General features: G+C 43.0%; 2 protein-coding genes across 2 annotated transcripts; both read right to left on the bottom strand.

Moving 5' to 3' along the window:
- Window positions 1-212: 212 nt before the first annotated feature.
- Window positions 213-2,137, bottom strand: soul5 (heme-binding protein soul5). The gene is made up of 7 exons (XM_047571980.1): window positions 2,008-2,137; window positions 1,833-1,895; window positions 1,636-1,717; window positions 1,402-1,522; window positions 896-1,032; window positions 629-792; window positions 213-533 (listed from the first exon to the last, which is right to left on the bottom strand). Coding segments are annotated over exons 1-7 (657 nt in total). The 5' UTR covers window positions 2,010-2,137; the 3' UTR covers window positions 213-445.
- A 5,114-nt stretch (window positions 2,138-7,251) lies between these two features.
- LOC124998501 (zinc finger protein 345-like) lies at window positions 7,252-11,714 on the bottom strand. The gene is made up of 2 exons (XM_047572953.1): window positions 11,278-11,714; window positions 7,252-9,870 (listed from the first exon to the last, which is right to left on the bottom strand). Exons 1-2 carry the CDS (start codon window positions 11,450-11,452, stop codon window positions 7,958-7,960), a joined length of 2,088 nt encoding a protein of 695 aa, XP_047428909.1. The 5' UTR covers window positions 11,453-11,714; the 3' UTR covers window positions 7,252-7,957.
- Between the last annotated feature and the right edge of the window lie 793 nt (window positions 11,715-12,507).

The raw sequence follows: 12,507 nt of genomic DNA, 5'->3' as shown, positions 1-12,507 counted from the left end.
CCTGCCACTCTCCCGCTCATGGCCAGTTCTTCTACGCTTTGTGCTGTGTAACTGTGAGCCAGCCTTCAATGTTTTGTCGCTCTGGTGAACACACACTCCCGATTAGCCCGCTTTTCGCTCTTTTTGCTCCGGCGTTCATCGGCCCAGCTTCTGTTTGTAAACTAGTAACTCGTAAACCTTGTAAACCACAACCAACGCTTCGAGTCTTGAACTCCTGAGTCTTTGCAAAATAGTAACTTTATTGAAAATGAAACAACAACAATAACAACAACAAACTTGTTGGTTGGTATGATGTATGAATATGGAAGTGAACAAACAGTGTATTTGATCCTTATATATGACTTGAAGCAAAGCTCAGCTGCAACATCTCTAACCCTGAATGCAGTAAGCTGTCACGGCACAGGCCTCAATGTTTGAGAGCCTGGGGAATGAGAGGAGGGGGAGATTAGTCCATTTCCTCGCTGCTGGGGCAAACTGGCTCATCCTCGGCAATAAACCACACCTCGTTGTGCCTGTTGAACATCGTCATTGGGCTGAGGGAAAGACACATAAACACACACATTAGAATGAAAAGCCCTTGTGTTTGTATTTTCAAGTTGTCTTCTTCAAACGATGGTGATTGGTTTACCTGTTGTAGCCAACGGCGTAGTGGAATCCCTTGGCGTACTTCGCATCACTTGCGTCCAGGGTGGAGGACAGACTGCTGGCTTTGCTGTTGTCAGCCATGGTCGTCATCCAGCCTCCGTAGCTCTTTACATACATTCCCATTTCTGGAGTCTCCTGGATGAACACCTATTGGACCAGCAAGGGTTCGTTATCGGTCAGAAGTGGTTATAAAAGAAAAAAAAAAAACTATCCATAACAATGATGATGTCAGTGTTTCGGCAAAGCTCACGGCAGCATTAGTAGGTTGTGGGGGGTTTTGTTGATGTTCCGCCGGCAGCAGGAAGCTCATTGTGTAGACGCCGCTTTGCCAAAAGCTCTTGACGGGCATTTTCACGATGACAGGGGCAGTCATTTCAATTTTGACTCCTGAAGGTAGATGTAATACCATGTTCAGACTTAACTATGCCACACAACTGCCAAACTTCCTGTCTGATCTGTGATGGCAACTAAACACAGTAATTTGGGGTTGGAGTACATTTCAATTTTAGCTGGACAACATGTTTTTGAAACAAAAAACAAAAAAAAAAAACAAAAGAACAAGCAGTTGAAAAAATGGCTGCACTTTACAAATAGAATGAGTTTAAATGTGTTTTTTGTTTGTTAGTTTTTTAAAAATTGCAATCTGTTACTTTTCTTACAGTCAGGAATAAAGAATTTGAACTTGTAGTAGTAGTGTGGAATCATTTATAATAATTTATATTATTATTATTTTTTTTCCATTAGACACATACGCACCGGCCTCATTTTCACCGGTGATGTATTTGAAGAGCCGGGAGAAGGCTCTCGGCGCTGCAAACTCCATGAAGTAGGATTTCTCGCTGGTTGACACCCATTTCACAGAGCCGTAGCGACGCACCTGGGAGAAAGGAACAAAAGAAATAATTTAAAAAAAATAAACAAATAAATAAACTGTCAGTCTATTCGTCGGTGTCTGTGCAGCTGAAATGTTGAAGCGTGCTGCTCCCTCACCTCATAGTCTGGAGTCTTACAGATCAGGTCAAACACCAGACACTGCTCTGTTTCAAAGCAGAACTCTAACTCAGAGGAGTTTCTGCAATAATAGAGAGGCAATTATTAAAATTAAAAAAAAAAGAAAAAAGAAAAAAAAAGACACTGATGCAGATATTATTATTAAATGTGTTAATATCTTTCCTTTAAATTCTTACCCAACTCTGGCCTCAGCTGTTAGAGCCAAGAGAAAGCCAACAACAAGTCCTGGAAGAGAAATCCTGAGAAACACACCAGTCAAGTTAGTATTTTGGAAAACATCTGAAAATTTAAACTTATTGCATCCATGCACCGAGAAGTTTCTTCTGTCTAGAAAAGCGGAGCTGTACTCACATCGTGGCTGTTGTGTTCTCTGCAGTCAAAAGCGGGATCTCTTCAGTCTTGTCCAGAGCAACTATTTATTTCAGCCCTGGTTATGAAAGGAAAACTGGCCACTCCCTGCATACATAACGCAAGGCAGACAGGAGTTTCTCAAGACCCAGTGGGAATCTGAAGCAGACCCTGTATAAAGTGCAGGCTGCAGGATTCTTCAGGTCATGTTTGTCTGGTAATGCGACTTTATTGTGCTTTCCTACATACTGGAGCTAAGGTTTTTAGGTTTGTAGAGCAGTATTTGAGAAAAACAAATGCTGATGATAAATCTTATGTAATTGTATTATAAAATAAATGTTACACCCATACATAGTGGAAACAATCCACAAACAACATTTCAGACTACATTAGCTGCTGCTCATTATTACTCTCTCATCCGCCAGCCTTGTCACATATACATTTCTTATTCTTCTATGTTGTTATTTTTTTTTTTGAATGTTGTCAATACGCCCCGTGCTCACTTTTAGAATGAAAACAAACAGAGAACATCCGAGGTCAAAGTCACATGGATTGGTGCAAACTGTGTCGCAACGTTACGAGGGATGTGTCTCACGTTTTTGGACTATCCGGTTCACAACCCGCATCACATTACCCCCCCCCCTTTTAGCTGCACGGTCAGAGTGAAGGGAGGACAGAGGTGATGGACTGTACGTCAACCTTCTCTAGGGAACTACTTGCACGGCAGCTTTTGTTGGCACCGACCACACGATACCTGTTTTGTACTCAAAACACTGAAACCCTTGCAATGTGTTCTCATCAAAAACAATGGAAAAAAAAAAAAAAAAAAGAAAGAAAAAGGATTCAACCACCAGACAAAGGATTGGAGCACACCCACGTGTACAATGGAGCAGAGCTTAGGTGCATAATGAGGCCGCACATTCTGAACAAATTAAATTTATAAATGCAGGGTTACACAGTTAATGTAATTGAAGGAGTTGACAGCAAATACGTCATTTAAATTATAAGCTTCTGCATGATGTTTGTAAAAACACAATAGTGGAAACAAAATAAAGCACCAGGAATGTGCCTTGTGTTTGTGCGTTGCTACTTAGAGAAACCTACTCTGGCAGTTGGGATCCTTTTTAAGGGCGTGTACGAACCGACATGGAGCTTGTTTTCATCATCAAGCATCGACAATTATATTATATTATATTAAGTTGTTGCGTCAAACTTCGGTGTGATTAATGCAATACATGAACTGTTGCAACTGATAGAAATACCTGACGGTTCAGTTCCTTCAGGGGAGGACGCGTCACTGTGGCGCTTATGTAACTGAGCAGTGAACCGGAGCGACACGAGCACAATGGAAACGTAGAATCAGAGTTAAAGGACTCTCCTTTTGTTGTTCGGGAGAAAGCGCGGTAACAACATCTGTCGTACCTGGCTCGGTCTTACGCCCCTTCTGTTACAAAGAGTGGTGGGAAAAAGTGCTCAGATCCTTTGCTTTCAAGAAACAACAATGCGGCGATGTACCAGAAAATAAGTTCACAATGACATCTTCAGTACAGGAACGTACACAGTCTTTTCGACAAAGGTTTGGTCTTTAGCAAAATGATGTGTTATTTATTAGTACTATCATGTTCAGGGACTAATCCGTTTAGTGCAGAACATTGAAGAGGAGAGGAGTTTGTGTGTGTAAATGAGAGGCTCTAAGAGAAAAACCAAGCAGAAACAAAACACAGGAAAAACTAAAAGTAAAAATAAATGTATAAAATGCAGCACGGGTAAAGGAAGGTGTGAAAAAGTGTTGCCCTCCTTCCTGTTTTTTTTTTTTTTGCATGCTTGTCACTCCTAAATGTTTCAGATCATCAAACTAATTTAAATATTAGCAAGTAAACACAAATGCAGTTTTTAAATGAAGGTTTTCATTATTAAGGCCGGTTGGACCACCCTTAGCAGCTTCAACTACAAGTCTATGAGTCTTTTCCAGCACTGTGGAGGAATGTTGCTCCACTCATCTTTGCAGAATTGTTGTAATTCATCTACATTGGAGGGTTTTCCAGCATGAACTGCCTTTTTAAGGTCATGCCGCAGCATCTCAGCAGGAGTCAGGTCAGGACTGTGACTAGACCTCTCCAAAGTCTTCATTTAGTTTTTCTCCAGCCATTCAGAGGTGGTCAGACTTGCTTGAGGTCACAAACAGATGGCCGGACATTCTCCGTCAGGATTTTTTGGTAGACGGCAACATTCATGGTCATTGGCACGGTCGCAGCAAGTCTCCCCGGCCTTGAAACAGCCCCAGACCATCACACTACTATACCACCACCAGCATATTTTACCGTTGAAATATGGTGTTACTTTTATGCCAGTTGTAACAGGACACGCGCCTTCCAAAAAGTACAACATTTGTCTCGTCAGAGTATTTTCCCAAAAGTGTTGGGGAGAGACGTTTCCAGGCCTTTCTGTTCTTTTTGCTCAGCAGTGGTTTTCATCTTTGGACTCTGCTGTGAGGCCATTTTAGCCCAGAGGCCTGCAGTTCTCAGGATGTTGTTGTTGGGCCCTCTGTGACCTCTTGGACGAGTCGTCGCTGCGCTTTTTTGGTAATTTTGGTCGGCCGGCCACTCTTGGGAAGGTTCACCACTGTAACATGTTTTCACTATTCGTGGATAATTGCTCTCACTGTGGTTCAGTCCCAAAGCTTTAGAAACGACTTTACGACCTTTTCCGCGCTGATAGATCCAGCTTTTGAGGATCTGTTGGGTCTGCTTCGCTAGTCGGGCAGGTCCTGTCGAAGTGATTTCTTGATTGACAACAGGTGTGGCGATAAACCAGGTCTGGGTGTGGCCCGAGAAAGTGAACTCAGGTGTTATAAACCACTGTTATGTGTTATGTTATGTGTTATGGTTTAACAGGAGAGGCAAACACTTTTCACACTGGGCCATGTAGGTGGATTTTCCCTCTTTATAAAAACTCATTTTATTGTGTTCTTTGTCTATTTTACTGTTTTAATCGAGAGGCAAACACTTTCACACCCATTAGTTACATAATATTTATAATCAACACTACACATATATACATACATACAACACATTACACATATACATACAACATTACTATACATACATACACACACAATATCATACATAATACAAACATACCATTATAATACATACAACACACATCATAATACTATAATATATACATACATACACATATATACATACATATACATACATACATATATATATATATATATAATAATAATGCATACATACATATATATACATATACATACATACATACATACATACACACATATACATACATACACACATATACATACATACATACACACACACACACACACACATATACATACATACATACACACACACACATATATACATACATACATATATACATACATACACATATATACATACATATACATACATACATATATATATATATACATACATGCATACATACATACATACATGCATACATACATACATATATATATATAAGAAATCAGGATCAGGAACCACTGATTTATTGAGACCGTCTTTGTTTGAAAAGGGAAGAGAATAAGAAATACATAATAGATAAATAACAGTAAAACAAGGGGCTCCTGTGGGATGCTGGCAGAATTACAGTGGAGTAGAAACACAGAGTGGGAGTCCAGAGTAGCATAAAATGGGCACACTCTGTGGTCTGCTGGGGGAGCAGCACTGCAGCCAATGACACCAACACACTGAATAGGCTGATCTGGAAGGCTGGCTCTGTCATTGGCTGCAGGCTGGAGACTTTTGAAGTGGTGGTGGAGAGGGAGACACTGAACCAACAGTCACAGAGCACAGACAAACCCCCGACCACCCTCTCCACCCAATACTAGACGGACAACGGGTTATGGATTATGGATGGTATCCCGAGTACACTCGGAGCAGTGGGCTGCCACTCGTGCAGCGCCCGGTGGGCGGTCACTCTCTGTCCCCAGTAACAAAACACAAATGTGGAAACTTTTTTCAAAAGAGTAAACACCCTTCACTAGTAAGAAAAAAAAATGTTTGCCGACAGATCTTGTTTGATATGTCATAGCTGCATTCCACTTTGGTGATTCTTGATTGTAAAGTGAACACATTTGCTACTGAATAACGCCATAAACTGGAGTCACGCACACATGGGTAACTAATTCTTTCCTTTTAATTAGTCCGAACAAACAAACCCATCTGGTTGTGTCATGACTAAAGCATGGCGCATAATCATTTCAGGACCGATTACTGTCGTTACTAGAGCGGCCTCCAGTGGCAACAAAGGTGAACTGCAACGCTTCTCTAAATTGTAGGTTGTTTTTCAGACCACACTAATCTTAGATTTCATTTGAAGAATTTCTTAAAGTGTCTAATTTTTAATTACTGAAACAAGCACACATGTCATTTGTAGATGTTTTGCAGCGGCAACATTTTGGATCGTCTTCTCCCTGTGGGGAAAAACAACATCATCGGACACAAAATGCTGTCTTAAATTGAAGGTTTATTAAAACAACTGGACCCATTTTAATCTCCAACAAAAACAAGTCTGAGTCACATCTATGAAAATGTCTTGAATGGCTGAATAAAATGACCCCGGTTTAAATCTCTGCATTTCTACCCGACGGCACGATGCTGAAGAAGCTGGCGGCGCCTGTGTGCTTAATGACATATTGTTGTAGAACGTCTTTGCTGCAGAAGACAATAGTCACTTAAGGACAAAAAAGCCCAAAGAAGTCATCTTTATCTAACCCACAACTTTAAACCAAAATGTGACATGAACAGAACACACACCGATCAGGCATAACATTATAACCACCTGTATAAAATGATGAAAGTCTCCCTTGTGCCTTCAAAACGGTGCGTGTGCTTAGTGACGGCCTTTGGGTCCTGTGGGTTCGGTAGAGGGGCCTCTGTGGATCATCCCACAGATATTTGATCGGTTTGTGTCAGGCTGCTGACATCAAAGAGTGTCACTGCTATGGGGTGTGGGTGTCTGGTCTGGTCTAGGAGGGTGCTACATGTAACATCGTCATGAATGCCAGGCCCAAACGTTTCCCAGCAGAACATTTGATTGTCACAAGATGGTCAATGATGTCAGTGGTTGTAATGTTATGGCTGATCGGTGTATCTCAGAGAAAAAAATAGATGCAGAACCAAAAAAAAAAAAAAAATTCAACAAATTTGAAAATTGATACATGTAGTATGTAAAAAATATGCATCCCTTTAACGTCGCTCGTAATAAAAGCTATTTTATTCAATAGATGAAGCAACTGTGAGCTTTAAACTGTATTCAGACAAACAAACAGGAACAATCCAACGCTGAAAATAGTCCCAAAATCATGTACTGTGTAAACAGATGAAGGATTTGTGACCATTACCTTCAGATCTGTACATACTCCAGCCTTCAAATTTGCAATGTATTGGACAATTTGCAGTAATGTTATCAAAAAAAATAAAAAAAAATAAAAGAAAAAAAGAATTGTTACCAGGAAGTTTTCTTCTTTTCTACTCTTCCTCGATGAATGGATTTCCTCTAGGCTTACTAGTTGTAATATTAGCATTAATTTGCTCATTAACAATTACAACATATTTTTGGTTTATACTAGTTCTTAAGACAATCACAGGGTTGGTTAAACTACTACACACGTCATGCTGAGCATCACACAGTACTCGCACGCGGTTAATGACAAGCTAGCGAACACAGTGGTGCATTTAACAGCTAAGGAACAAGGAACAATATTTCCCCAGGAGCTTGATTTTTGTAACATCCCTCCTAAGGACGACAAACTGCTGACGTCCAAGGTTTTTCCTGGCGTTTGTGTGCTGGTGTTGTTGTAGCATGAACACAGATCAAGTCCATCCTGGGTCAATAATGCAAGAGAAATGCCTAATATTTATAAAACCTCGGGATTCTGAGTTCATCGTCGTCGACTTAACAATCACTTCTCAGTCTTGTGGCTCTTCATGTGGAGCCTCACCGACGTCTTTCTGAGGAATCCTTTGCCGCAGATCTCGCAGTGGTGCGGTTTCTCTCCCGTGTGGATGCTGCTGTGCTGCTTCAGGCCCGTGTGGTCGCTGAAGCCCCGGCCGCACACGTTGCACAGATACGGCTTCTCCCCCGTGTGCGTCCTCACGTGCCGCTTCATGTTGTGTCTGCAGTTGAAGGACTTCCCGCACTCGCTGCACAGAAAGGGCTTCTCCCCCGTGTGGATCCTCATGTGCATCTCCAGGCCCCTCTGGCTGTCGAAGCACTTGCCGCACACTTCGCACACTTTGCCGTTTTTGTGAGTTTTCAGGTGAAGCTTCAAGTTTTCCTCAGAGTCGAAATGCGTCCCGCAGACGCCGCAGAGGTCCGTGGCGTGACTTTTGGCGTGATTCAGCAGGGAAATCATGGAGCGGAACATTTTCCCGCAGACGTCGCATATGGCTCGGGTCTTCTGCTTTTTCGGCGGCGACGTCTTGACCTCCTTCTCGTCTTCGATCTCTTTTTCGTCGTCGTTCTTCGAAACCAAGCTCTTCTTCTGGGCGTGAACCCGCAGGTGGCGCTTCAGGGTGCTGTCGTCGTTGAAGCTTTTCTCGCATACGGTGCAGGAGTACGGCTTTTCCCCCGTGTGTATCCTCACGTGGCGCCTCATGTTGTGGCGGCAGTTGAAGGACTTCCCGCACTCGGTGCAGTTGAAGGGCTTCTCCCCCGTGTGGATCCTCATGTGCATGTCGAGGCTTCCCTGACCGTCGAAGCACTTGCCGCACACTTCGCAGACTTTACCGTTTTTATGCGTTTTCAGGTGAAGTTTCAAGTTTTCCTCCGAGTCAAAATGCGTCCCGCAAACGCCGCAGAGGTCCGTGGCGTGACTTTTGGCGTGATTCACCAGAGAAGCCATGGAGTGGAAAACCTTTCCGCAGACGTCGCATATGGCTCGGGACTTGGGCTTTTTCGGCGACGACGTCTTGACCTCGTTCTCGTCGTTGACCTCTTTTTCGTCCGCGTTGTGGACGTGGGTCTGCAGGTGGCGCTTCAGGGTGCTGTCGTCGTTGAAGCTTTTCTCGCAGACGGTGCAGGAGTACGGCTTTTCCCCCGTGTGTATCCTCACGTGGCGCCTCATGTTGTGGCGACAGTTGAAGGACTTCCCGCACTCGCTGCAGTTGAACGGCTTCTCCCCCGTGTGGATCCTCATGTGTTTCTCTAAAGAGCTGGAGCCGCCGAAACATTTCCCGCAGATGGCGCACATCTCTCCCTTCGCGTGCGTTTTCAAGTGCTCCTGAAACCTCTCCTCGCTGGAGAAACGCTTCCCGCACACGCCGCACAGGTCTTTGGGGTGAACTTCCACGTGGTTCAACAACGAGACGCTGGCGTGGAACGACTTGCCGCAGACTTTGCAGCAGATTCTCGATTTGTTTTTTTTGGCCAGCTGCAGTTTTGAGGACATCGCTAAACAATGCCCGGTTTTCTTCTTCAACCATTTGGGGCCGTTGATGTCGCTGTTGTCCGCCTGCACGCCGGGCCTCCACTCCTCGTCGTTGTTGGCACCGGAGCCGCTGGAGGACGCTCCGTCCCCGTCCTCCACCATCGATTCATCCTGCTCGGCTAAAGCGGCCGGCAGAGGGTTTCCTGCTTCTCCTTCGGGATTAATTATGAAGCTGATGGTGCTGTCCTCCTTCAGCTCCTGAAGCTGAACTTCCCCTTTGCTGTTGAGGTGATCCTCCTTGCCCTTGTCTACGTGTTGACCCTCCTGGTCGTCCTGGTCGTCCTGGTCCAAAGGGCAGCTCCAGTCCAGCTCACACTGTTCCTCTACCTGCTGCTGATCGGACGAGAATTCCTCGTTCCAGACGGCCAGGGCCAGCTGAGGTTGATCTGTGAGGGAAAAAGCAAGATACAATCTTACAATTTGTAATTATACCAAATTATAAACCTTAAAAAGCGATTATAGGTCTACACCTCTGCAAAGACACACAAATCATCACTTATTAAATGAAGTTTGGCATCTTTAACGACACTGAAAAAATAAATAGTAAACAAAATTAGACTTCTCATAAAAACACTAAATGCAACAGGGCTTCTAAGCACACAAACCATGTGTATTTTTTTTTGTTGGGATAAGATATTAGGCTCTAAACGATGCTACATAGAGGGTTTTCATGGTGCGTCAGCAGCGTTTCATCAATCCAGAAGTCACCACGTTGGAGGCACCCGGAAAGCGCACGGACTGAAGTAGATTGCAGGGGTGGGTATTGGCAAGGACTTCACGATACGATACATTATTGCGATATTATGATGTTGCGGTATATTGCAATATCCTACATAGTTCACTGATGTATATACGTACATCAAAAACTATATTAATTAAAATGGTCCATTTCCAATGTATGGCTAGAAAGTGGGTCAAGTTTCTTAAATGTCAAAACAGAGTTTGCAAACTACATACTCTTTGTAATCGCTTATTTGTCCACCTTATTAGTTCCTTCTTCCATCTGAAAGGCAAAGAGCCTCCAAATGTCAGCTTTAGTGCTTTAGTAATTTACAATCGTCCCAAAACATGACTTGTTCTTATCAATAAATAAATAATAAGACATTCAAAATCAATATTGTATGGAAGAAAAAGTATTGAAATATATTGCAATATTGATTTTTTTTCATCACCCCTAGTAGATCGTGGAAAATGGTGAATTATCAGTGAGACATTATTTAGATATCGACCAATGAGACAACCAGTGAAAAACATTTGGAGTCTTATAGACTGACAAAAGTTGCTAAAAATCAGAGAACAATGCCAGAAGTTATCAGAGGAAAGGAGGCGCTTGTGGGCTTTTGCCTGATAGATCCTGGTTTAGCTTTGCTAACCACAAGCGCCTCCTTTATTCTGATAACTTTTGGATTTGGTCTCTCTGATCTGTCAACTCTGTCCGATTGGCACCAAAAACACGACAGTAAGTCACCATTTTTCACGATCTACTTCAGCCCATGCTCTTTGTTTGCCTTGCCGGGTGCGTGAAACATGGCGACTTCCGGATTGATGAGACGCCGTCTATAAGAGAACCGCTCGAGAGCCAAAAGAGTCGACTCTTCTCTGAGATCCGCGGCAAAAGAATCGACTCTGAGAAAGAGCCGAATTGTCCAGCACTAGCAGCTAGGCTAGCTAAACTGGCTACATGTCACCAATAAAGTTAAGGGATTCGTGGTGGTAGTAGCCTTTCATAGTCGACGTACTCGGAGCCGAAGCTTTTTTTTCTGGTGACAGAGTGAACCCATGACGACACAAACCTGAGTGTTTGCCGGCGTTTGCTCCAGGTTTCGACGCTTCGAGCAACATCGCGCGCTGCCGTTCGATCTCATCCTCGTAGCCCACCACGGTCCTCTTGACCGCCTCGAAGATCTCCTCGGCGGCCGCGGACAGTCGCTCGTTGACGAGCTCCCGGAGCAGCTCAATGCTGGACATGATGGGACGTTTCGCGCCGAGTCTCCGAAGCCCGTTTCACTCGATTGTAGTCGACTGGTTCGAGACACTGTCGAAGCTTGTTTCTGCTCGCCGTGGTCACGTGACCGACGAAGGTTCAGGCTTCACACGTCACAATTCTTTCTTTTACGCATCCATGGCGCATTGCTGCCCTCTACTGGTTCCATGCAATTAGCGTTTAATCATGTGCTGTTGTATTTTCCAGTGGAGCGCAGATCCTGGAGCAGCTTCTTCATTTTGTCCCAGTCTTCCGGCTTCAGCAGTGTGTATCGCATCATCACATAAGAACTTCTCAGAGGCCTTTAGTCATGCATCCAAGGCACCGCTGTTGAAATACCTGTGTTGTCTCTATTCACTCCAAAAATCTGTCACAACAATCTCATGTTTCAAGTCATAAATTGTAAGAGAAGCAGCGTGGTGTGTTGATCATTTCGAAGTTCATGGCTGCTGTAATTGCAGTTGGCTACTAAATGTCACTGTTAGTTTGTGTGCCTTTGAGGCGCTGAAGGTTCAATTCTTTTCTTTTTCTTTTCTTTTCAGTAAAACCAGGAAGAATCCACAAAAGCTTAACCTAAACTTAACCTAAATCTAAAGGCAGTTTTTCATTTTGACATACTGTATTTACAGATTGGACCTAAAATCACACTAAAACCACAAAAATCCGAGTAGGACAACGTTAGATCACTGTGAAATTCTGAAAACCACAAACATGTTTATCAATGAACGGTTTTATCACTTACAAATCTAAATTGTACATTTCAAAAGCTTATGCACAAATTTAACAAACAACAAAGTTATTTCCAAGTTCATGTGATTTGGGAGAACCAGCGCATCCGTCGACTCCACTTAAATACTGGATATATTGATTTAATTAATTATTGTTCTTTGTTTCATGAGAGAATACCACAAAAAAAAATCAAATGATTAATGAATACAATTATCTTATTAGTAATATGAAGTATAGAAAGTAAAATGCTGCCTACATAGAAGTGTAAAACAGAAAATTTGTAATACAAAATACATAAACAACAAAACTC

The sequence above is a fragment of the Mugil cephalus genome, chromosome 20 (assembly GCF_022458985.1).
Source record: "Mugil cephalus isolate CIBA_MC_2020 chromosome 20, CIBA_Mcephalus_1.1, whole genome shotgun sequence".
In the NCBI taxonomy this organism is placed as follows: Eukaryota; Metazoa; Chordata; class Actinopteri; order Mugiliformes; family Mugilidae; genus Mugil; species Mugil cephalus.
Note: the sequence above shows the minus strand (reverse complement) of the source record. Positions and strands in the feature narration are given on the sequence as shown.

What these genes read in the sequence shown, in the direction of transcription:
- soul5 (XM_047571980.1), bottom strand. An exon ending in GTAAGACTCCAGACTATGAG is followed by an intron (nt 1,523 to 1,635) that starts GTGAGGGAGCAG and finishes CCTTTCTCCCAG; the next exon opens with GTGCGTCGCTACGGCTCTGT. An exon ending in TACGCCGTTGGCTACAACAG is followed by an intron (nt 534 to 628) that starts GTAAACCAATCA and finishes TCTTTCCCTCAG; the next exon opens with CCCAATGACGATGTTCAACA.
- LOC124998501 (XM_047572953.1), bottom strand. Translation starts at nt 11,452, where the DNA reads ATGTCCAGCATTGAGCTGCTCCGGGAGCTCGTCAACGAGCGACTGTCC. An exon ending in AAACGCCGGCAAACACTCAG is followed by an intron (nt 9,871 to 11,277) that starts GTTTGTGTCGTC and finishes TTTCCCTCACAG; the next exon opens with ATCAACCTCAGCTGGCCCTG.